General features: G+C 42.1%; 1 protein-coding gene across 4 annotated transcripts in view; it reads left to right on the top strand.

Annotated features, from left to right (window-relative positions):
* The window catches only part of LOC311247166 (uncharacterized protein), a 45,005-nt gene that overhangs the window by 2,891 nt on the left and 17,290 nt on the right, over window positions 1-24,824 (top strand). For 3 of the 4 annotated variants that reach the window (XM_084337498.1, XM_084337495.1, XM_084337496.1), the window contains exons 2-13: window positions 4,002-4,179; window positions 9,121-9,311; window positions 10,080-10,184; window positions 10,766-10,904; window positions 12,335-12,485; window positions 13,429-13,561; window positions 15,319-15,471; window positions 15,751-15,788; window positions 15,925-15,954; window positions 16,616-16,782; window positions 17,235-17,635; window positions 23,757-23,859. In XM_084337498.1, coding sequence (XP_084193624.1) covers window positions 4,048-4,179; window positions 9,121-9,311; window positions 10,080-10,184; window positions 10,766-10,904; window positions 12,335-12,485; window positions 13,429-13,561; window positions 15,319-15,471; window positions 15,751-15,788; window positions 15,925-15,954; window positions 16,616-16,782; window positions 17,235-17,635; window positions 23,757-23,859 — 1,743 coding nt within the window. In that variant the 5' untranslated portion in view covers window positions 4,002-4,047. The remainder of the gene's footprint in view (window positions 1-4,001; window positions 4,180-9,120; window positions 9,312-10,079; window positions 10,185-10,765; window positions 10,905-12,334; window positions 12,486-13,428; window positions 13,562-15,318; window positions 15,472-15,750; window positions 15,789-15,924; window positions 15,955-16,615; window positions 16,783-17,234; window positions 17,636-23,756; window positions 23,860-24,824) is intronic. The other variant, XM_084337497.1, reaches the window with a different exon arrangement.

Raw genomic sequence — 24,824 nt, 5'->3', positions numbered from 1 at the left:
CTTTATAATTTATTATTCTGTATTATTATTGTTTGTTATTCTCCTGTGAAAGTTATGTTTTTTGTTACTGTGGTTATTGTGTTGTCCTGTTTCATGTAATTAATAATAAAAAAATTTGATCAAAAAAAAAAAAATGACAAACACTTTTATTAATATATATTTACTGAATAAACTCTTGCCCTAATAACTTTTGACTCATTCCTCATATTCATAGATAACTCTCACATTTCATTTTTTTTGTCATCAGAATTCACATTTGTTAGGTAGAGTAGATCTGACTGTAGCTAGATTCTTTCGAGGTCTTTGAACCCAGTTAAACAAAAGGTCTCGGAGCCAGCTGGACAGTCTATTGATCAGAGATGTCCATCAAATATCAGTTGGAGTCAAAACAGCAGGTGGATTTAGGTTTAATTCAGTCAAGACGTGTAGATCACCAGTAAAGTGAAAGACCCAAGAGTACAAAGCTGCAGATCCAACCCGGGATGGACCATTTTTCCTAATCAAAGCGGTTATGGGGTTCGATACTGATGACGAATGCAGTTTCTAAACAACCTAATGTCCTTCAGATGCCACGTAGGCAGCTGACGGCCTAATTACTCGACCCTACTATATTTTTAAGAGTTTCATGAATGAGGTGTGTGCGCTAGCAGGCATTGGTAATACTGCTCGTTGTCTCGTGAGACGAGTCGACAGAGTGATGTATTGGCGCAGGGGGCGGGATATTTGGATAAATGTGGTCATGACTCACTTTTGAGATGTTTTTTTAAGTATCCTATCGCTCGCAGCTAATGCTAATGCTACAATGTTGGGGCGCCGTTCCCATGTACCCCGACGGGGCTGTCTTTACTCTTCCCTCCTCTTAACCATTCATGCTGACGGGTCAATCAGTGTCTAATGTTGGGGGTTTAGCGGAGGCTTATTTACTCTTTACATGGGTGGATGGGCTGACGACTCAGGGCAGGTGTGCATTTTGTGAATCTATGAATTGAAAATAGGGGACCCTGATGTAGACAGGACTAACGTTTTCTCTGGTCTGCATCCCCTTAACAATTGTGTGTATTGGGCTAGCCCATTCTGCAATATGTTAATGGAGTTTTCGTTCATTTATTAATTTATCCCATCACGGGTGCACACCGCAGAGGAGGTTGTTGCATGGCTACTATTGGAGCAGTGCTTCACTAGTAATAGACTTTGGTCAGCAGCCGCCACTGGTGTTCCATGCTTAGTGGTGCAGGTGGCATCGGTCCTTTGCCCTGACATGGTGGAACGGTGTCTTGCCCGGCTGACACCAAGAGGCGAGTCGGCCCGGCAGGTGGCTGGTGTGCTGTTGAAGCTTATACCGCCGCGGTACAGAATTTAGCAGCAACTAACAACATTGCTCAATTGGCTGCTTTTCTGTCAAAAATGGTGTCTGGTGGTGGGGCCTGAGGGCTAGCCGTGTCGAAACCATCGCGTGAGGTTTTGAGGTTATTCAGTTTTTGACCCAGCCGCAAACTATAACCGCAGGGAGGGCTAGGATGCTGTCAACGGTTGTTCACAGGCATCTTGGTTGGAGCAATCTCCCCTTGAAGAGGGGAGGGGTCTCCTCCTCAGGGCTCCCATCTCTGCGGGTGGACCTTGGTCTGTCCACGGAGGCGCAGGCGGTATTTGACCTGGGCTCCACGCCACACCGCGCAGCCATAGGTGAGAGCACGGCCTCGCCAGCGGCTGCGGCGAGGCCCCCGGCCAGCGGCCATGTTTCCCCCGCATGAGATACCCTGGACAGGAAAACAGGTGATCACAAGGCCGACAGCCTCGGCGGCCCGAGGGATCGGCTATATTAGATGGGCACGCCCTAAAAAACCATTGCCATCTAGCTGTGTCTAGCACGCTCTCCGGTTACTCCCCCCCGCTACGCTACGGGACTCAGGGCTCTGATTTGTCCCCTTTGGCTGCGGGCCGCGTTCTTCCAGTGAAGCGCAAGCGGCCCCACATTTCGCTTCTCATGGAGACAGGGGCTGACACCCAGTTGCTAGCTAGGCCTGGGTCTGTCTATGAGAATGCTGTGCTGTCAAGCGGCTCCCACACCACACGTCCTGCGTCTGTGTTTGGTGAGCCTGGTGTTGTATCTGTTGACGGAGCAGGGTTCCCTGTATCTAAAAATGTTTGTCAGAGGGGGAACTCTAGGCCCAGGAGGTCGCAGCGTGGGTTCCCCCCAGCCCCGCCCTCGCCAGGCCGGGTATTACGTTAGTCTGGACTTCCGATCCCGCGGTGGTAGTAATATCACTACACGGCTACGGTGTGTAGAGACCCACCCTATCGGGCAGTGTGGGACCACACACCATGCATGTCCAGCTGCAGAGCAGGCTGTCCTCAGCAAGCTAAGCCGGGAAGATGCTCAGCGGGGGAGCCTATGTCACCAGGGGTGATGGCCGCTCCCCCCGTATCAGACCGCCCCTTCTGTCGGGGTCCTCCCCTTTTGGTGCGATTGCCTCGTTGGTAGAGTCAGGGTGCGATATCTCGGCTCGTGCGGTTGGCGAGACCAGGGTTGACGACGCACAGCGGGAGGGACCGGGCCACCTATCTACGTTTCCTAGCGGACCAGCGGCGGGGGGCGCTTTGGAATTTTTACCACGTATGGCTGCAGTAGTAGCCATATGTCGGTGTGGATGGAGAGAACGCTGAGGGCGGCGCTTGTGTTACAGTTTACACACCCCCGCCCTCCGTTTTTGGGTTTGGTACAGACTCTATTATCAAAGTCCGTGGCAGTGACAGCCCTGGCCGAGGAGATTCGTTCTCTGGCGGCGAAGCAGGCCGTCGTCGTGGTCCCATGCGATTAGCGGCGTTTCCTCCCGATATTCTCTGGTGCCCGGGGGGGGGGGGGGGGGTCAGACCCATACTGGACCTGTCCCATGGAAGGTTCAGAATGTTGCCTGTCACCCACCTGTTAAGCGCTGTCAGGTGAGAGACTGGTTCACCTCCATAGACCTGAAGGATGCGTATTCGCATCCCGATCTTCCCTCCTAAAACGTACCTACGCTTCATTACGTCAGCGTCGTATATCAACAGACAGGGAGGAGTACACTCCCCCCGTCTGCACCGGGCGGCGGTCGAGCTCTGGCTATGGGCGTCTCTCAATCTGTGCAGCCTGAGGGCTCTCCATGAATACTGGCTGAGCGTCTCGCTCTTTAGCACCCTGAGGTCCCTTGGATGTTTTCCGCTTATGGAAATCGAACTGGGAAGGGTGAGGCGTGACCACTTCCGGCGTAAATATATAGAGGACGCATGGGAGTGGCGTGGTCACGTGCAAGTGGGTGCATTTGTTTTGTTTCCCAGAGCACACTAGGTGCTGGAGATAGTGATGTATCTCAGTAGGCAGAGCGAGACGCTCAGCCAGTATTCATATAACTAGGGTTATAGGATAACCTTACGTTATGGTGTATACTGTCCCGGCAGTCAGATAGCAGTCTCAGGATAATATGAAATGCCCCAGAGGTTGAGAAGTTACAGAGAGTGGTTAGTTCCTCTCATGTTGGGAGGAGTTCAAATGTGCAAAAGTTAGATTGGAGATGATGCTGACCGAGTCTCAAGACAGTGAGAAGTGTGGCCCCTAATTTAGCAGCTGGCAGAAATCGAACGCTAAAGAAGCGATACAGTGATCTCTTAGGCTCTTGTGGATATTGTATTTTATATACATATCCAGGAGCGAGCAGCAACATGTGCTAGGGCGGTAGTTGCTCAGGTAAAATGGGAACATAGATGAATGAATGAGTATGTGAGAAACCGTATTAATGTCGCATATGTGCAGATCCAGCCACACTTATTCTACCTGGTGGCAAAACTCTAATGGACCCATGTGTGAATTAAGGGTTGTTCAACAAAAACTTTAAATAAGTGGTTTGTTTGTAAATAGTTTTTTCAATACACATAAAACTATTCATATATATATATAAAACCGCCTGAATGGCTTCCCTCCCTGTTTATCATCAGTAATGGCCATTAAACTCTCTTTGTATTTCCAGAAGACCCAACCCTGCTCTGTTCTCCTGCCTGTGAGAAGAAGCTGATATGTGGGATGGAGTTGTGCTGGGACTCCTGGTACAGGGCCTGGCTATATTCGTATTAAGCCCAGCCTGTGAAGCCTCTTCCTTGGGGGCAGTGGTCCACATTGAGCCCCTGACCAGTAATGCTGGGGAAACAGTGAGCTGCATTTTCTTTCTTCCATTCTTCTTTCATACTCTTTAGGCAGGGTCCATTTCATGTATTGACCAATATACCACTTTTTCACACAAGACGTGAAACCACTTTTTCACCATGCGGTCACATTTGGTGAGATGATTGGATAATGTTGCATCCTTCCAAACTGATACTTCACTTGAATACTTTCCTGCAGGTGCATTGATTGTTAGTGTTGACATATTGAAATAAAAATAAATAGTCTGAATTCTATTGATGGGTTTCTCTGCAACATATACAACAGAGAAGATGTGCATGAAAGCTATGGAAGACAATACTATAAATAAAAATACTTATAAATACATCCATTAATAATCTGGTATGGTAATTACTCATCATTGCTGAGAACTACTTTTTAAAGGAACACACCAACATTATGAGACATTTGCTTACCGTTTTATCCAGAGTCAGACGAAGATAGACACTAATTTCCTCTCTGTGCATGCAGTAGAGAGCTATCCGGCAGCAAACTAGTCTAGCTTAGCACAAATGAATGGAAGCGGACACAGGTCAGCTAGCCTAGCTGAAAAGCACATCTTAAACTAGGCTAGTGGTCCGCTTCCATAAATTTGTGCTAAGCTAGACTAGCTTGCAGCCGGATAGCTTTCTACTGCACGCACAGAGAGGAAATTGGTATCTATCTTCCTGTTTGACTGGAGAAGATGGTAATAATACCATCAGTTAAGTTTTTTGGTTTTTTTTACCGTGACCATGCACAACATTACTTTGCAAAGCTCATTCTCATCGGGTAGTCCCTGTGCAGGAGTCAGTAAACACTAGTACACATCAACACTAAACAACATTAACATAGTAAATGGTGCATTTCAAGGACACTTTGAGATGCTGCCCAGGAGGAGCGGGAATCAAACCAGGAACCTTCCGATTACCAGACAACTGCTCTAGAATGGGAGTAGAATGGGATGATCACACAAAAAATAAAAAGCAGGACTTCATAAATACAGAATACATGGTAAAAACAACATCAACAGTATAACAACAAACTGAATAATGTCATGATCAAATGACTGTAAATCTCTCATAATTAATAATGTTTATGTTTATTAAAGGATCCCCATTAGAGACACATGAAAGAGCCTCTAGTCTTCCTGGGGTCCTGGACAAAACAAATACAATACAAATGTATAACAAAAAATACAAATTAAAATAAAACAAAACACATCAATTAAAAATCAATACAAATATACAAATTCACATTATAAAATCTAACATTCCAGTCAAAAAAAAATATATACACAGATAACAGTTACATACTTGACAAGTTTGCAAGATATCTCTTAATATATTTTTTGAAAGTAATTTTGTTATGTATTGTAGATAAGATGTTTTTCGGTAGAGCATTCCAGAGTACTACTGACCTATTGGCCAGTGAGTTTGAGAAAATTAGATTTTGGTGCTGTTTTTGTTCTGATGTTACCAGAAGCGACCCCTCTAGTGTTGTAACCATGTTCAGAAGTAATTTGCAACTGATGAGCCAAGCTAGATGTCTTACCAGTGCTGATAATGTTCTGCAGTAGCATTAGAAGACTCATTGATAATTTATTTTCAACCATTACATTAGCCATGCCAGATGTTCATGCATAAAACTAATACAGTTGTCCTGTATGAACAGCTATAGTGCCAGGCGAGCCGCTTTATTCTGAGCAACCTGCAACTTTTTCAAATTAGATTTTGTAGCTGACGACCAGATAACAAGGCAGTATTCTAAATGAGACAAAACCGAAGAATGAATAACTGATTTCATTATGGAGGGAGTGATGGAAGCAGAACATTGCATTTCCTAGTCATAAAAATTCATCTTCCCATTTTAATAACAATATTATTGATATGTTTAGACCAAGATAAAGAGCTATCAATAGTAACTCTGAGAAGTTTTATTGTGTTCACTTGTTCAATTTGTGTGGTGCCAATTGACAGTTTTAACTGTGGATACATGCCCAACATGTGTCTAGATCCAAGCACAATGGCCTTTGTCTTAGAGATATTTAACAAATCATACTATATCATAGTAAATTCAATGTCCATAACTTGGAAGGATTACTGCAGAAACATGTTGAGAGTAGACCCATGAGACTGACAGACAATTGAGTCTATCGATATCCTCTATTTTCTATTGATATTGTGTGTCCGATCCACAGGAGTTCTGCTGAAGGCATTACGGCACAAAGGCAATACAATTTACTTCATGTTAACCATTAGCACTCAAACTAGAAAGAAACAGACTAAGAAATGACGTAAACTCTATGATAAAAACAGCTAAAAAAAATGCATCAATGACAAAACTGAGGAAAACTAAAATAAACCATGTGAACTTTGGAAATTACTCAATAATCAACTAGGCTGCAGTAAAAAACTTAAAACCAGGTTCTCAAACATAAACATAAAGACGGACAAACATCACAGACAAACTGGATGTAGCCAATTACTTAAATAGTTTCTTCACAAACATAGCCACAACACTGGTAAACAAACTACCCTCCCACTCAGGGCATTATGGGGTAGAACACATAGTAGCTTACTACAAAAACCTAGGGGTCCACAAAGATGACTTCAAACTGGAAACGGTAACAACAGATGAGGTACTCAAAAAACTGAGCGCCCTCCAACCCAACAAGGCCACTGGCCATGACAACATCCCCTCCAAATTCCTCAGAGACTCAGCAGCCGCCATCACCCCAGTCATCACACACATAATAAACCTCTCCATAAAACAGGGACACATCCCCAAGGACTTCAAAATTGCGAGAGTAACACCCCTGCACAAAAAGGGCAGCAAATTAGACACAGGCACCTACCGCCCTGTTTCTATCCTTACATCCATCTCGAAAGTCATGGAAAAAAATAGTATACGAACAGGTCGAAAAGTACCTCGTGGAAAAAAATCTAATCTACGAATTCCAATCTGGCTTCAGAACATCCCACTCCACTGACACATGCCTTCTCTATTTGAACGACCACATCAAGCAAGAGGTGGACGCGGGCAAATACTGCGGCATGGTCATGCTGGACCTACAAAAGGCCTTCGACACTGTCAATCACACCATTCTGATTGACAAGCTAAAAGCAATTGGTTTTGATAGTTTATCAGTGAGCTGGATACAATCCTACCTGGAGGGGAGAGAACAGATGGTGGAGGTAAACGGTACCCTATCCCCCCCCCCTCACAGTGAACTGTGGTGTTCCACAAGGAAGCATACTAGGACCGCTACTGTTCCTAATTTATGCAAATGACATGTCGTCAGCTTGTGACTGCAACTTGTTCCTGTTTGCGGACGACTCAGCCCTGCTGGTCTCTGACAAGAACAAGTTACAGGTTGAAAAAACCCTCAGCTCGGAACTAGGAAAAATCACAACACCAGAGGGAGCTCCACAAATCATGTGAAACCCAGATTCGGCTCAAACAAGGGACTAAACACGTTTCGCAATTATGCCACATCAATGTGGAACGCCCTACCCAAAGCTGTAAAGGAATGTGAATCACTACCCACTTTCAAAAACACTCTCAAAGAACACCTACGGGAGACTGCAAATGTCCTAACCCAGTTGTACAGTAAAGACCAAGTATGGCTTTGTCAGTATTCCAATGTACAGTGTACAGTGTCCCCCCCCCCACCTCCAATGTACAGCCCCACCACACCCAACCCCACCCCACCTACCCAACCTCCTCCAATGTACAGTTTCTACGTCAAATGTATATACACTCTTTTTCTGGACACTTTTTGTATCACAAACAGTACTGTATTTGCAAATCTGGTATGTCATAAATGTATAAGATGTAGCAGTACTGTCTATCTGTATGTTGTGTGTGTCATATGATGAATTGAAAATGGGGGACCCTGATGTAAACAAGACGAAAGTATTTCTCTGGTCTGCATCCCCTTAACAATTGTATGTATTGAGCTGTACTGTACTGTACCCATTCTGCAATCTGTTAATAAACTTTTCAATCAATCAATCAATCAATCAGCAAGGCTTCTCTGCTTCTCCTCACTTCATCAAAACGTTTCCCATAATGATAAAACAGGAAGTGACAGGTTTATGAGAAATGTGGTAATTGTCATAGTTCCTGTGGATGACTAAATTATAGCAAACTAGTTTAACTTGTTTGTAGACTATGGGTAGCTAGCTGATGTCCTTTACAAATACTTACAACTGACAAACTGACTGATAGGCCAGTGAGGGTACAATCTCTTCAAGGAAGCAGATTGAATATATGAACTGGTTTGATTCTGTTGATATCCAGAGGTATAGTGATCAAAGGGCTTTAGTCACAGTTTTCACAACAACAACAACAACAACAGTTCTAACATTTGTGGTAATTTTACATCAACATACATTCTGTTAAAAAATGCAATGAGATTGAAAAACACTGAATCTTGTACTCAATCTTTCTGGTAATGTACCCTATTATCCAACATTATGCATTCATTCACAAACATTTTCACATGCCATTGAGAAAGGCCCTTACATAATTCAGTTTGAACATGCCACCATAGCTTATATGATGATCATGATATGGTGAGTAGCAGTCCCAAAGAAACATACATATACTGTCACAAAACCACCAATCAGTTATGTAATAGTTTAAACAAACTATTATAGGCCCTCCCATTATCAATAGATTTTTGTAGTTTAATTATTAAAGCAATGTTAACAGCAGTAGTAGCTGTCAAACAAAGAGTTTATATTAAATATTCCAAAATACATGAGATGACTTGTATTATATTTGTAAGATACCCTTTCATATATGATTGCCAATTCATCCCATGGAAAAGATGTATACAAATCTTATAAGATGCCAACAATTATCCCATTACAGTCAAACTGTCTATTGTTAGAAATTAATGTGATGTTATGGTATGTGACCTGATTCTTCACTTAATGCAGGTGAGGGCTCACTTCATGGTGATCTCACCAAATCCCTGTCCAGCTCTCTCTGGGGTGTGTAGCTCAGGGGAGGACTGTATGGTCCACCTCACCTCCTTACCTTTCACTGGCACAGAACCTGCCTCCGGCTGGTGTGTCCGCCAATGGCAGAAGACCATCCCTAGTAACTACACAGCCACTGTCACCCTGGGGTAGGAGAACTGACCTCGTCTTTGTCACATACAACTGTATAAATGTGTTCTGTACGCACACAGTTTTAATAAAAAAGAACTGCCCATTGACATAGGATATAATTATATTAATATAATGTGATATAATAGTAATTTAATACAATCAGTTACATTTATATTACAGTCGCAACCCTTCAGGTTAAACAAATAATTGATAGTGTTTTGTTGGGCATCCAAAAATAAACTGAACACACGTTTTTCTGTATTTGATGTATGGTAATAATACATTTTGGTGTAAGTTAAACCACTTAAAGGGGCACTTGACCAAAAAACGATGCTGATTTATTTTGCACATAATCTTTCACACATCCAAAAACAATTAATTTTGTTTGACAGGTATTGAGAGTAAATTAGTTTGAATATGGCCACCAGTGATATCATCGGGGACATTGAATCCTTGTGTTGTGTTAATTACAGCTCCATGAAATTATGTAGATGGAAATATAGCAATACCTTGTCTTATAGAGACTACCTCATCATTTCTTTGAGCTGTAATTAACACAACACAAGGATTCAATGTCCCGATGACATCACTGGTGGCCATATTCTAACTCATTTACTCTCAATAACTAAATTAATGTGTGCAAAACTGTTTAGAGCTTTTGGACATGTGTGAGATTATGTGCAAAATAAATCAGCATTGTCTTTTGGTGAAGTGCCCCTTTAAGGTGAAACCAAAGTAATAGTTTACAAATATTATTCAAATACACAATTTTTTCCATGACTTAGGTCCAATGTTGAGTTCTATCTGTCGATTAAGGCCGGGCCCACAATTCGGGCCAACAGCGGCAAACTCAACAACCCCCCTTACGTTGCCCTGCCTCCTCCTCTGAGGTAATACACACACCCTCACAAATATTCCTTTGTATTTCACATTTTTTGATAGCATGAGACTTGATGTAACTTTCATTTTAATTTAGAAATCATTCAAAAGATGGGGTACTAAGTAGTAAAAAGTTTATGGATGACATTTTCCTAATAAAATAAATACTATTTGTAAATAGTATAGTTATTGTATTTGAATGTAGTGTGTGTGTGTGTGTGTGTGTGTGTGTGTGTGTGTGTGTGTGTGTGTGTGTGTGTGTGTGTGTGTGTGTGTGTGTGTGTGTGTGTGTGTGTGTGTGTGTGTGTGATATATATATGTGTGTGTGTGTATTCCTTTGTATTTGTTGATTTGGAATGGTGCCAGACATACCCACATCATTCATATGTTAATCTATAATCCTTTTCAATATGGATTTTTTTTCTATATGGTCTCCTCCTTCCTGGTTGCATTATTCAAACTGCACCTTTTAGCATCTGGACTCCTGCCAGCCTCCTCTGTTGTAATTCCATCATGCTATTCTAGGCATGTCGTTTGGTTTCTGTCTGAATGGTTACGTGACGTCTGACACAACTGTGTGTTGTTTGAGCAGGGCCCGTGTGAACTGTCCCCACCACATCCAATTGGCAGTGAGGGACCTGGATGGAGACAAGGTGCGATGCCGCTTCGCTCAGCCAGACCGGGGAGAGTGCCTCAACTGCCCTCGGCACTCGTTTCTAGAATTGGATGAGGTAAGGTACAATTGCTCAGCCCATTTATAAAGAACCTATATGATATGGTACAAATTGCTCAGCCCATTTATAAAGAACCTATATGATATGGTACAAATTGCTCAGCCCATTTATAAAGAACCTATATGATATGGTACAAATGACTCACTCAGCCCATTTATAAAGGGCCTATCTGATTTTGTACAAATTGAGAGTCATTCCAATCCATCCAAAGAGCACAACACATTAAAGCTCCATTCAATTATGTAGATAGAAAATAGCAATACCTTGTTTTATAGGGAGGTGTAGTGGTTACGTCATTGCTGTTTTTCGTGTTCCACCCTCTGTCCAACGCAATGTATTTCCCCATTTCTAAATTGTCTTGTTTAAAACAAATAAAGCATTAACATTTGCATGGTAGGGGAGGGGAGGCTAGGTGGTGTAGTGGGCAAGGCGCTCGCCACCAACGCTGGAGACGCTGGGTTCGAGCCCAGCTCTCGGCGTTGTTACCAGCTTGGTTGGTCGCTCATACTAACACAATTGGCAGTGTTAGGGGTGGGAAAGCTGGTGGGTGGGTCCTGGGTGTTGTGGACAGCGACTCCTACAGTTCGGTCGGGGCGCCTGCTCAGCGAGGGAAGGATCTGGAGAGAGGTAGTGCGACCTTCCACACGTTACACTCTCCCAGTGAGAATCTGCGCGGCCAGGCATGGTGTACCTTTCTGTGCTTATTCATCCACAATCTATAGCTCAACATGAAAATATTCGCAATTAATCATAAAAAAATTGCTTAAAAAAAAAATGCTTAAAAAATAATGTTAGTGATAGAAGGGAACTCATTTTGTGCACAAATGGAATGCTTTTCAATTTCCATGCGGCAGAATTGTTACAATAGCCGATAATCCATTTTCCCAATGATAAATCCCTATACGGGTGGAACAACCAGTGGCGTCAGACTACACCTCCGTATAGGGACAGGGGCTCGGGAGGTAGAGCAGTCATCTGGTAATCCAGAGGTTCCCGGTTCGATTCCCGCTCCTCCCGGGCAGCATGTCGAAGTGTCCTTGAACAAGACACTTAACCCCTAATTGCTCCCGATGAGAAGGTTGGCACCTTGCATGGTTGCCTCCGCCGTCGGTGTGTGAATGTCTGAGTGAATGGGTAAATTGTGAGGGACAAATTGTAAAGCGCTTTGGATAACAACACTTTGTGAACACTTTGTGTTCAACACTTTAGAGTTTTTGGATATGTGCGAGATTATCTGCATTGTTTTTAGGTGAACTGCCCCTTTAGTAAATGTATTAAGTGTAAAGGTGCAAGGCTTAAGAATCAGAAACTGAAAACATATATTTAGTTGAACGAATTTACTCAGCTTCTTATCACATAGATTGAAAGAAAGAAAAAAGTTAAAATTATTGAATGAAACGTATTTTTCCAAACACTATGTCCTGCAGGAGAAATGTATGTTGGTATTCACTGGAAACGCGTTGGTGGGGCAGTACTCGGTGGTGGTGGTGGTGGAGGACTTCCCTCCCGCACCCGGATTGATCCTCAACCTGGCCACCAACCCCCTCAGCTCTGTCCCTGTACACCTCTCTCTCACTGGTGGGTCGGCCTGTCTGTCAGACCTTTCTATTGACCTTATGATGTGACACGAATGGGACAATGGCCTACACTAAGTAAGAAGAATTTAATTGATCTCAAACCGTGCCCTATTTTCTTGATCCTCCAATCACAACTGTTGCTTCCCTCAGACAAACTTTGTTTTGTCCAAAGGAAGCAACAGTTGTGATTGGAGGATCAAGAGGGCGGAGCATGAGATTCAATTTGGCACTCCACAGCAGATTAAGGCACATACATACCTAGAATTATGAGAAGACGATGGGTCTCAGCTAAAATGTCTCACAGGGAGCGACAAATTTTAATAGCTTTCTTTGAATACAGTTTCTCTCCTGTGAAATACAAATGTTCAACAAAACCATCAACATTGACTCAGCTAGACCTCTTTCTTATATCCGCGGCGCTAACAGAAATAAAAACAACCCAGGCCTATATTAAAGTGCAGATTGGCTTAGAGGAAGATAATGTCTTGTATGAACTACCAGTAATATACGTAAATCATATTAACAACAAAAATGTGTTCCATCTTCATGTCAGATGATTTTCAAAAAGGTGCATGAGTCAATGCAAAAAAAGAACAAACAAATATACTGCTGAAAGTTCAGAATGTTGAACATTTTTCACTCCATAGATTAATCTTAAATTTAAATAATTGAAATTAATCTCCAAAATTAAAGCATTAACTTTGACAGCCCTAATATATATATATATTTTTTTTTTTAAATAGTCTAAATCAAAGTTATCTTTTTTGAGTGGAAGCATACAGCTCATACAGAGTTATTATTATCATCTACACTTACAGTAAATTTGAAGCTACTCCTCTTGTTAAGCATAAGCTAGGCCAGGTATGCCACGACTTGCAGTCCTTTTTAAGTCTTCAATCCATTGTGTCCACTGAATGAACTCTTCCTTCTGACCCGCCTCCTAGTGGAGCTGGCAGTCTCCAGCTGCAGCGCAGAGCCTGTGACTGCAGGTGACACTCCCAGGCAAGGCACAACCATGTACATTCTACCCTATGAGCAGGCCAACATCACTGTCCACTTCATCTCTGAGCTGGAGGGGTGAGTCCAGACGGCCCCCTGGGGTCTATAAAGAAAAGCAAATTAAGTTATTGCCATTCAGTGGTGGATTTTATCCTTGGTTTCTTACAGCATTTTTAGCATGAATGGTGCCATTGGGAATCAAACCCCTAACCCTGTCAGTGTTAATTTAATCCCATGCTCTATGCATTGAGTACAGGACCAAAATGACAATTAGTGTAGCCTTGAATGAGGCAAATTTCAGAAAACTACCTCTGGTGGATTCCCATATAAAAAGTGTTTTGATGTGTTTTCTCAGCTAGGAATGTAGGCTAAGCGTTGTGCCACTGATTTACAATGGAATAGAGAGCAACGTCTTGAATGGGAATAATACACAATTTAAATTATTCCCATGGCAACGGTTAGTCCAATCAGTATTTCACATGTTATTCCCATGGCAACGGATAGTTCAATCAGTATTTCACATGTTATTCCCATGGCAAATGATAGTCCAATCAGTATTTCACATGTTATTCCTATGGCAAAGGATAGTCCAATCAGTATTTCACATGTTATTCCCATGGCAAAGGTTAGTCCAATCAGTGTTTCACATGTTCCCATGGCAAAGGATAGTCCAATCAGTATTTGTGAATTGTGAAGAACTGTCTCCCAAAGCTAGAAATCAGAGAACCAAGATTCTGATAAAGTATGTCAAACTCATACACAGGCTGGCGTTGTTCCATTCTCCATATATTCTCTATATCAGTGGTTCTCAAATTGGGGTCCGGGGACCCCCAAGGATCCTTGAGGGGGTTCCAGGGGCTCTCCAGTCAAATGGGGAATAGTTACATTTCACAAAAATTTTAGAACTAGAAGTTAGTACAATAAGATAATGTATAAGAATGGCTATTCTACTCTCTCCTCTTATCTCTCAGTTTAGACATTTATGGAATTCTGGATTAAATCATATGTAACAACAAATATCCTCTCAGATGGGGATCCCTAGGACAAAGTCTTGGGAGGGAGGGCCCTTGTCCGATTACGTATCAAATTTGAACTGCTCTATAAGAAGTTGTACATCAGAATATAGGGCACAACACACTCCTCTGCGACACAATCAGATTCATTCATGGAAACCACAATGTCCTAGGGCAGTGGTTCTCAAACTACGGGTCGCGAATTGCGACCCAAGTTGGCGAGTACATTTATAAAAAAAAAATTATAAAAGAAAGAAATGTATGTTCTGGCAACATATTCTGGCTAAATATGCCTCGTTTTATAAATGTGTATTGATAACATAGTGCTGTAATTAAAATGTCTAATAAATATGCATGATCAAGTTCAACAACATGTGCTTTTATTTTGATATTCCTTAATTCCACGTTGAAATTACAATAACAATTACTTAAGTGTGGGGTCCCCAAAAAAAATCCTAAATAAAATGGGGTTGCGGTATGAAAAAGTTTGAGAACCCCTGTCCTAGGGCAGTGTTTCTCAACGTGTTGTCCTTGAGGTGGTTCCAGGGAGTCCCCAGAAAAAGGGGAATAGATTAATTATACTATTTAATTACCTGAAACTGTGCCTAATGAGAGTATAAGGGTGACCATTCACACAACTACAACATAGACAGCAAAGGATTTGTAGACTTCACCGTCTTCTCAGATGGGCTTCCCAGGTTTGAGAACCACTATCCTCGGGCATCCACAGACTCTATCATAGGGATAACATGTGTGATGAATGCACAACATCAGTGGCTACATGAGACAGACAATGAGTGACTGTCTCCATTTGATCCCCAGTGTTTCAGAGGTGGCAGTGGTGGGACCTCCTGGCCTCTTCAGATCAGGTCGCCAAACGACAGGCTCCCTGACTACTATGTCAATGGCCTGGGTCCGTGGCCCTAACCAACTGGCCCCTCTCCTGCCCATTTGCTTCGCTGTTAATACCAACAGGCAAGTGTGTGTTTGTGTGTACTGCAAAGAAAGCAGAGTTACACTTATAATAATAATAATGGATTGGATTTATATAGCGCTCTTCTCTGACTGACTGTTGCTCTGACTCAGAGCGCTTCACAGAGTCCATTATTCGTTCATACACAGTCATACCGGTTATCACAGTTCAAACTATTCCGCAATTAATGATTAACAATGTGAATTAAGAATTAACATGTAATAACTAGCCTTGCTTTTGGAGTTTTAAAGCTGTCTGGTATGCACTTCTTGCCTTCACAGTTTACAGTCTGACCCCAGATGTGTCTGGATATACCAAAGTAAGAGAGACTTCAGTTTGGAGATTTTAACATTTCTATCCGTGAAACACAAGTTGAGGGCGCAAAATAATAATGTATCATAAATACCATATGTATCATTCAAAAATTCAAAAAGAAGTCTCTCTTTTCTCTCCAGGGGAAATCAAGGCCCTGCCTGCCGGAACAGGTTGAGAACACAAACAACACGTACATGTTCATTACTTTCAAATGTTGTACACAACTCAGTTTACTTTTCATTACTTCCCGTAGATTGTGTGTGTGTGTGTGTGTGTGTGTGTGTGTGTGTGTGTGTGTGTGTGTGTGTGTGTGTGTGTGTGTGTGTGTGTGTGTGTGTGTGTGTGTGTGTGTGTGTGTGTGTGTGTGTGTGTGTGTGTGTGTGTGTGTGTGTGTGTGTGTGTGTGTGTGTGTGTGTGTGTGTGTGTGTGTGTGTGTGTGTGTGTGTGTGTGTGTGTGTGTGTGTGTGTGTGTGTGTGTGTGTGTGTGTGTGTGTGTGTGTGTGTGTGTGTGTGTGTGTGTGTGTGTGTGTGTGTGTGTGTGTGTGTGTGTGTGTGTGTGTGTGTGTGTGTGTGTGTGTGTGTGTGTGTGTGTGTGTGTGTGTGTGTGTGTGTGTGTGTGTGTGTGTGTGTGTGTGTGTGTGTGTGTGTGTGTGTGTGTGTGTGTGTGTGCGCGCGTGTGTGTGTGTGTGTGTGTGTGTGTGTGTGTGTGTGTGTGTGTGTGTGCGCGCGTGTGTGTGTGTGTGTGTGTGTGTGTGTGTGTGTGTGCGTGTGTGTGCGCACGCGCGCCGCTTTCAGTTGTCCATCTGGCCATCATGATCTCTCTGCTTTCAGAGCTGAAGTGCCTGAATACAGAGATGACTCTAGTGCTCCCAGTGGCCTCCTTGCCCAACATCAACCTGGCTGAGTTGCAGCTCAACAGCGCCACCTGTCCCGTCACGTACAATAACACCCACTTAACTGCACATATTCCACTGACTGGCTGTGGCACAAAGAGAGTGGTAAGAATCCATGCCTGACAGCAGATACATTTTGCATTCTTGCTGGTGCAGCGCAGTTTTGGTGTAAGATTACAACTTCACCTCTGCCTCCCCAAGTCAAGTCTAAATGTAAACACTGGTGCCCTGTGCATTTCAAATACTGCATTTTAGGCAGTTGATGATAAATGACAAACTGGATATCATTATTTTTTAATAAGAGATTATGGTAATATCGGCTAACATCATCATTGATGTCAATGCCGTCAACCACAGTGCTGCATTCTGATGGGTTAAGGAAGATGGTAAACGGCTTCTTTGCTAAAGATTTTCAACAAATTACCAAATTACCAAAACATAAATTGGATTACCAAGTGCGCTGATGCCCTGAACTTGTGCCTGGGTTAGCACCTTAATTGAGAGAATGTGGAGGTGTGCCATCCTTTAACCCTAACCCCACCCTTCTTCTCCCCCAGCAATCTGGCTCAGAACTGGTTTATACCAACATCCTGCAGAGTGTTCACCCCCATGCCACTATCAGCCGCCGGCCATCTCTGGTCCTCCCTCTAGCTTGTCGGATCCCAGGTATTGAGGCCCATGGGCCACACTACAGGATCACAGTACCAGAAGAGAAGCAAATCTTCGGTGTTGTCAGTTTCTGGCTGGAGTTTCATTTTCCAGGGGATGGACCGTTTGGTTCTTCAACGCGAATTTCGCGAAGGCGACGAGCCCTAGGATCCTCTCGCATCGGGTCCAAAATAGATACACTGGATCTACATGTGATGTCTAACTGCAGCGTGGGGCGCGTTGAGATGATGGTGGGCAGTTGTGTGGAGTCGGAGACGGAGGACTTTATCAACCCCCACACCATTGTCGGGTCAGTGAAAAAGAACCAATTGATTTAAAAAAATATATATATCTAACCCTAACTAACCTTACAGTCATGAACTTGTCCTAATAAACTAACCTACACTGTAGCACTCAACACTTTGATGAACATTGTTACTCAGCTGATAGAGTTGTGCCCTTCCTGATGACTTGTCGTACAGAACTTGTAAGTCGCTTTGGATAAAAGCGTCAGCTAAATGACTAAATGTAAATGTATTATTATTGATTGATTGACTGATTGGAAACGTTCAATATGATAATAGTGCATGACACCAAGGATCTGAGATAGTATCAGAGGGAATGTTCACTCACACAACCCTGGGAACAGCGGGAGGGTTTAAACATAGTATGCCTAATAGATTCCATGCATTAACATGACAGCCTAGATTTTGCACCGAATTCGACAAAAATGGTGTGGAGAGAAACGGAGTGTCAATATTTCTGAATGCTTACATACTATGTTTCCCAGCATGCCTTGCACTATAGTCTATTTGCCAACACAATGAACCCGGAAATTTTGGAACCACCAAACTTTTATGATAGATATGGATAGTATGGGTCACCAGCACTTAGAAACTGCCGGATGCTAAGTTTAACATGTTGGGCAATTTTTTTTATTTGCATAATTAGCATACATTTGTTTAATCCCCTAAATGGACAAATCTCGGAAAGTACTTGATCAATTTCAACAATGTTGGAGTGGTTTTGGGGGTTATTCGGGATGCTGAATCCATTGATGATACTCAAGAGTTTTGAAATTGCAATATTTACTGGAATTTACCAAATTTCTACAAATTTTGGTGCAATATTTGTGCATTTTAAGTCAATTAGAAAGTTTTAGAGGACACTGAAATGATTACATTTGGACAGCACAGACATTATGTATTCACAATATATCTACTGACCCCAAATAGTTCATATGGTAATGTCATATTGTCATAGTACAGTAGATAGGCAGGTGTATAAAGATTGCGTTGTCAAGACAAAGACTCAGATGTGAAGGGCATCCGCTCTTTTATTTACTACCTGTAACGTTACAGCAAGGAAAAACACAAACTGGTCAAACTGTGTACGATAACATAGCTTAATAAAACAGAAATAACAAAAGAAAGATATTTACATTACTCAAGCATATAGGCCACAACATAACAATATGTGCTTCCTCCTACTGCATAGTAGTAGATAATTACTTCTCACTCAGAAAGTGGCTACCGTGTTCAGAACTCTGAATCCACATCATCAAACTCCTAATCATCAAACTCCTCCCCACTGTCTTCATCTTCCTCTGAATTTACTTTAATGTCATCACTTATGGTCTTCAGTTTTGGAGCTCTGTTATCATCACTGCGATCTTGCACAGCATTGTATGCTGACCAGTCCAGGGGAAGAGGGGAAGATTGGAGCTGCGAGAACCAAGCAACATCCTTCTTCTGTGCTCTTGACACACTCTGTGTGATGGCATCTTGGATAGCATCAGTTCTTGGGACTTCTTTCAGAGGTGGTGGTGTCATCTTCTTGGGGCCTGTGTAATGTTCGATCACAAAACTGCTCTTGTGAGCCAGACAGAGTTTCCCAGCGTCAAGCTTTGTCAGACGAGGTAGTTTTAGTGACATGACCCCACCACCAGGAGTGGCTCCTCCAGGGAACAGAATACCTGCAGGATTCTGCACAAACTGAGTGGCCATGGCATGAGTCGTGCGGCAACCGTTCAGTGTGAAGACCACAAGGTCAAAATTGTCACCCCAACTGTGGATGGGGCCAATCTGCCTCTCCAAGCCAACTGTGCGCAGATACTTATCTGGGTACTCTGAAGCATATTTGGCAGCTGACTTCCAGAACCGTATGACTTCATCATAGGTGGTGACAATGCCATGCTCGTTAAGATTATTGACCAGCTCTGCGCTACCATATTTATGGTGGAGTCTTACGGCAAGCCCCAGGGTTGTCTGATTCCAGCTCCCACCGATGTGCTGCTGAATGCACTGAGCGAGTGTAAGTGATGGTTTGGTCACTTTTCCTTCCTTTGATACCAGACAGGAGACAAACTTCAAAAAGGATGGACTTGTGGCTTGTATGATCTTGTCATGCTGGAAGCTGCCACGGTCATATTCACGGTGCAAGGAAATATTCTGCACCTCAGCTTGCACTCTCTTCACAAGCTTGGTGATAAATTCATCAGCAGCAGTGGTTTTATCTCGTTTTACCAGTTTGAGTGACTTACTCATGGAATGTCTAAAACCAACAATAGTCTGGCACCCTTCCACCCTCATGACAGCTACAGCATCACCATAAAAGTCACACAAGTTAGATAGCATCTGCTTACTGCAGAGGTGCCCGGAGTTGGCTACATATATATATCATGTAACTCTGACACTGTCCAGGTTGATGACTTGTCTGCATTCATGTGGTCAATGACAGCAGCTAAATAGCTATCAAACGGTCTGCACTGGGAACTTGCACTTGAGGAAACTCTCTTGAAGTCATCGTAGTACTTGGTGTGATACTGGGCATCAGTTGCATGCAGGTCCAGGACGGCATTTACCCATAGAGCCACTTCCTCAGCCCATTGATCCTGGCGCTCATCACATTTAGACAAGATGATGTTTTTGAAGGATGGCATTCCTGGTCTCTCAACAGTCCGGCATTGTTTCACTGGCTTCCATCTATCAGGGTGTTTGGTGTCTTTGGGTTTGCAAATGATACCACAAAACAGACATTGTTTAGAAAAGTCAAAGGCATGAGAACGAGACATACGTTTCCCTAGCTGACCATCAGATGAGCTGAGCTTGCCTTTGGTTGCCTTTCTAGACTTAGAGGTATATGAGCTATAACATGATTTGTGACAAACTACAGAGGCTGACACACCATGGGTAGCAATGATGTTCGATAAAGTCTCAGTTGTAGCTGAAACGTCAAGCTCTTCACTCTTCTGTAATGCCTTTTGGTCCAGCTGTCTTGAAGTCATTGTCCTTGCCGTCACAGGGCTCGAATAGGCATTTCTTCCTTGACATGTCAATCTGAAATTAACAAAAGAAGAATGCACTATTTGTATCCTCCGTCTCTGCACTACCACACACTCTACATTACAGAGCAATATGGATACATTGCCAGAATGTACATTTCGGACGGGCTGTTCACTATTCCAATGAAAACATGTATGTCCCATGTTATTGGTATCCTACATGATCTTGACTGGTATTTGCATTACCTTTTGGGTCTCTTTCTCTGCCTCACATCTTCTATCACATAATTCTACATTAAGGAGAGCAAAAGTACCATATGAATACTCTATACAATATTTAGAATCAAACTTGATGCTTCTCTGTGTGACAGGGGATAGAGCCTGGTGACGCGAGGCTAGGTAATAATCACACATTCATGTCATTAGGGGTATAATGATTCATTGATGCATCGAAATGCATCGATTCTAATGTGACGATTCAACTGCATCGATTTGAAAATGTTATAATAAAAAAAATATATATATATTTAAAAAAAACTTATTTTTTGTGTGTATTGTTTTTGTTGACCTATAGTCCATTCATGCTGAGTGAATCAGTTCCCCCAGCCACATTTGTGTATTCAAAATTTTTGGGGGAATTAACTGATAGAAAATTAATCGAATCGAATCGTGGTCAAATGAAGAGATTTCATGATGCATTGAATCGTTGCCTGAAGAATCGTAATCGAATCTAATCGTTGTGAGGTCGAATCGTTACACCCCTACATGACATACATTGCTAACATAGCTAACTAGCTATGCATTAACATTAGTTATCGTCAGGTGGCTAACGTTAACCCTAAGAGCTAGCTTACTGTAGCTTACTGTAGAGCTAGCTTACTGTAGCTTACTGTAGTAAGCTAGCTCTTAGGGTTAACGTTAGCCATCTGACAGCTTGTGATCATATTATATTCAGTGTTTGTTATTGGATAGTAAAACCACAGTTTGTGTATCTGTTTCTATTTTCTCAACTTACTTGCATTGAAACAACAGGTCTGTATTTGCTGCAGCTGCTCGTTGCCACAGTAGGAATGAGATCACGGTGCAAATCACTACTCACTTGGAAGTTTTGCGTTAACGATTAGCGCACTGACGTCTCAGTCAAGGCTAGGAACTGGGGTTCTGAGGACATTTGATAAGGTAACAGTCACGTACAAAAATCCAATAGAATAGTTTCTAGTTGTGGCAGCAAACTGCTCCGCTGCCACGTGGACTCATGGCAGAGCTGCAGCAGTTACCCCAGTAACCAAGCATAAGCACCTAGAGTACCCCATTAGGCGCTCTACAAATTAAAGTTATTATTATTATCATTCTGTTTACAATTGAACATTCCATGAAAATGATCTATAAATTCTGCATCTTCTGAAACATTTATAAACAGAAAATTCATTAAAAATGGCACCAAAATGAGTAGAAATTTGGTAAATTCCAGTAAATATTGCAATTTTGAAACTTTTAAGTATCATAAATGGATTCAGCATCCTGAATAACCCCCAAAACAACTCCAACATTGTTGAAATTGATCAAGTAGTTTCTGAGATTTGTCCATTTAGGCGATTATGGAAATTAATGCTAATTATGCAAATAAAAAAAGTTGCCCAACATTTACAACTTAGCATCCGGCAGTTTCTGAGTGCTGGGGATCCGTACTATCCATATCCATCATAAAACTTTGGTGGTTCCGAAATTTCCGGGTTCACAATGGGCTCTATGGGATGGCAAATAGACTATGCAGAGCACTCAAAAACATTCCCAAGACCTAACTAACTAACTAGGCTAGGCTTCAACAACAACCACATTTCTAAGTTTTGTACATGACCTATAGCCATCGCCCCTTAGCATGTCGCAACAGAGATCCACCTCCTAACAATTGTGGTTTTCAAAATAATCACTTGAAGACTCGTTATGTCATTTTGACGTAGACACTAGTGAAATCCAGAATTTGGAAAACAGAAATATTTACAATCTGGACAACTGACACCTACTGTATAGTGTATGTTCATCTACGGCTCTACTAAATCAAATGTATGTTGTTTTCAGGTGTTCCCTTCCTTTAAAGGGGTAGTTCACCCCAAACACAAAAAAACTACATATTTTCCCCCTTAAATGGAGTACTATTTATCCATCCAGATAGTGTTGGTGTGATTTGCTGAGATTTGGAGATATAGGCCGTAGAGATGTCTGCCATCAGCCCAATACAATCGAGTTCCATGGGCCTTCTTTTGTGGTGCTCAAAGCGCCAAGAATTACATAAAATAAATTCAACAGCAACGTCTCTTTACAGATATCATGACATGGTTACTCAAGATAATCCCCAGATGTATTTTAAACCCTTAAAGAAATTCTATATTGAATAACAATTTTCATAAATATTGTTCAATAAACTACTGAAAATTGCTTAAGATATTCCTTTATTGATCCCCTTGGGGAAATTCTGGAAAGTTAGCTTAGTGGGCTTAGTAGCATCTCTACACCTTTACCCTCATTAGGAATGCAAGGATCTATGAATATGCAAATTGAGAACAAGCGCCCATTGATATTTACCAGGAATTCCAAGTCGGCAGCTTATATTCTTTCAAGACATGTCAATACCTACTCAGCAGAAGCTAAAGGTGTCAAGTTACCACATATTGAACCATGATAGGTTCGACCTATTAGTGACATCACACATGTAACTTAGATTTCAGGGATGTACAGAGAGTTAGCCATTAAAATATTTTTTTAATGAAGGCCTATTGTGGTGGTTGTACTTTGGTAGAAAATAGTTCCCACAAGGTCTGTGGATTATCTTAAGTAACCATGTCGTGATATCTAGAAAGAGACACTGCTGTTGAATTTTTCAAATGTAATTTTTTGGCGCTTTGACTACTACAAAAGAAGGCCCATTGAGCTTCATGGTATTGGGCTGACAGCAGACATCTCTACGGCCAATATATCCAAACCTCACCAAATTACACCAAAACGATCTGGATGGAAAGATAGTACTTCGGGTAAGGGGAAGAATATGTTTTGGGTAAACTGCCCCGTTAAATCAATTAGATACAATATTGTCTATATCTCATGTAACCCCCCACCCCACACACACACACACACACTCTTTCTCTCTCAGGTGTACAACCGGCGGTTCTTCGTTGCAAATTATTACAACAGGGTCGAATTCTACCAAGATCTACCGAATGAGCATGGCGAGCATGGAGTCTCAAGGATCAACGGTGTGCCTTCTCTCATTCTCTACAAAGAAAGAATGAACACAGCCGGCAAAATGTGAACTACATTACATGAGCTATTTACATTACAGTATATACATATGCATGGTACAAAACCACACTCTGTGTCTTCCGACATAGTAATCTATAGGCTACTGTGGTAAATTCCCACAGAACTTCTACAATAATTTGAGGTTATTGTAGTACAGTACAAATGAGATTGATTATCTGGAAGGAGGAGAAAAAGATCATACTTGATAGAATTGTTGATCTCCTCATCTGACTTAAGCAGATGAGGAATAAACGTGTACGCCAGACAAACCAGAACTGTAGTTCAACTCAGCTGATTTATTTGAGCCAGGGCCAAGAGTGAATAAAAGGTTGCCTTTCACATACAAAGGATTTATCAGAAAACATTAACATGGCTGCTGTGTACAGGAATCAACAAGGTTTGCATCTCAAACCCCAACATGTACATAAAACAGTCACTCGTTAACATAATTTGAACATACATAGTTTACTGTAGGCCCCTTTTTATATGAGTAAGCCTGGTTTCTAAGATAAGTATCTTTACATTCTATTTTAACCAACCATGGGCCCCCGCTGAGCACAGAGAGGTTCTGCTGGTGGCCCCCGTCCGTGTGGTCGCTGTGTTGGGTCTTGTCTCACGAGGGGGGGCTGGCATGATGTCCTCTGGTGGGGGGGTGTGAATACTCTTTGACCTTTTGGGCCTTTACCATACAGTACTAATCTGGTCACATTAGGTGTGACCTTTATCTATCCAACTGTCCCTGCGTCTCATTCCTCATTTAGCCCTGCAACCACTAAACAGTATACAAGGTTATTTATGAAATTCAACTCAATATTTACCACATTTCCCCGTTTTGACGATTCTTATTGTCACATATGATATATTGACTTGATTTTCTATACATACTAACCATACAATTTAACAAAATAACAAAAATCAT

This window comes from Notolepis coatsorum, assembly GCF_963971535.1.
Source record: "Notolepis coatsorum genome assembly, chromosome: 20".
NCBI classification, from domain to species: Eukaryota; Metazoa; Chordata; class Actinopteri; order Aulopiformes; family Paralepididae; genus Notolepis; species Notolepis coatsorum.
The sequence above is the reverse complement of the archived record's forward strand: the minus strand, read 5'-3'. Positions and strand labels throughout refer to the sequence as shown.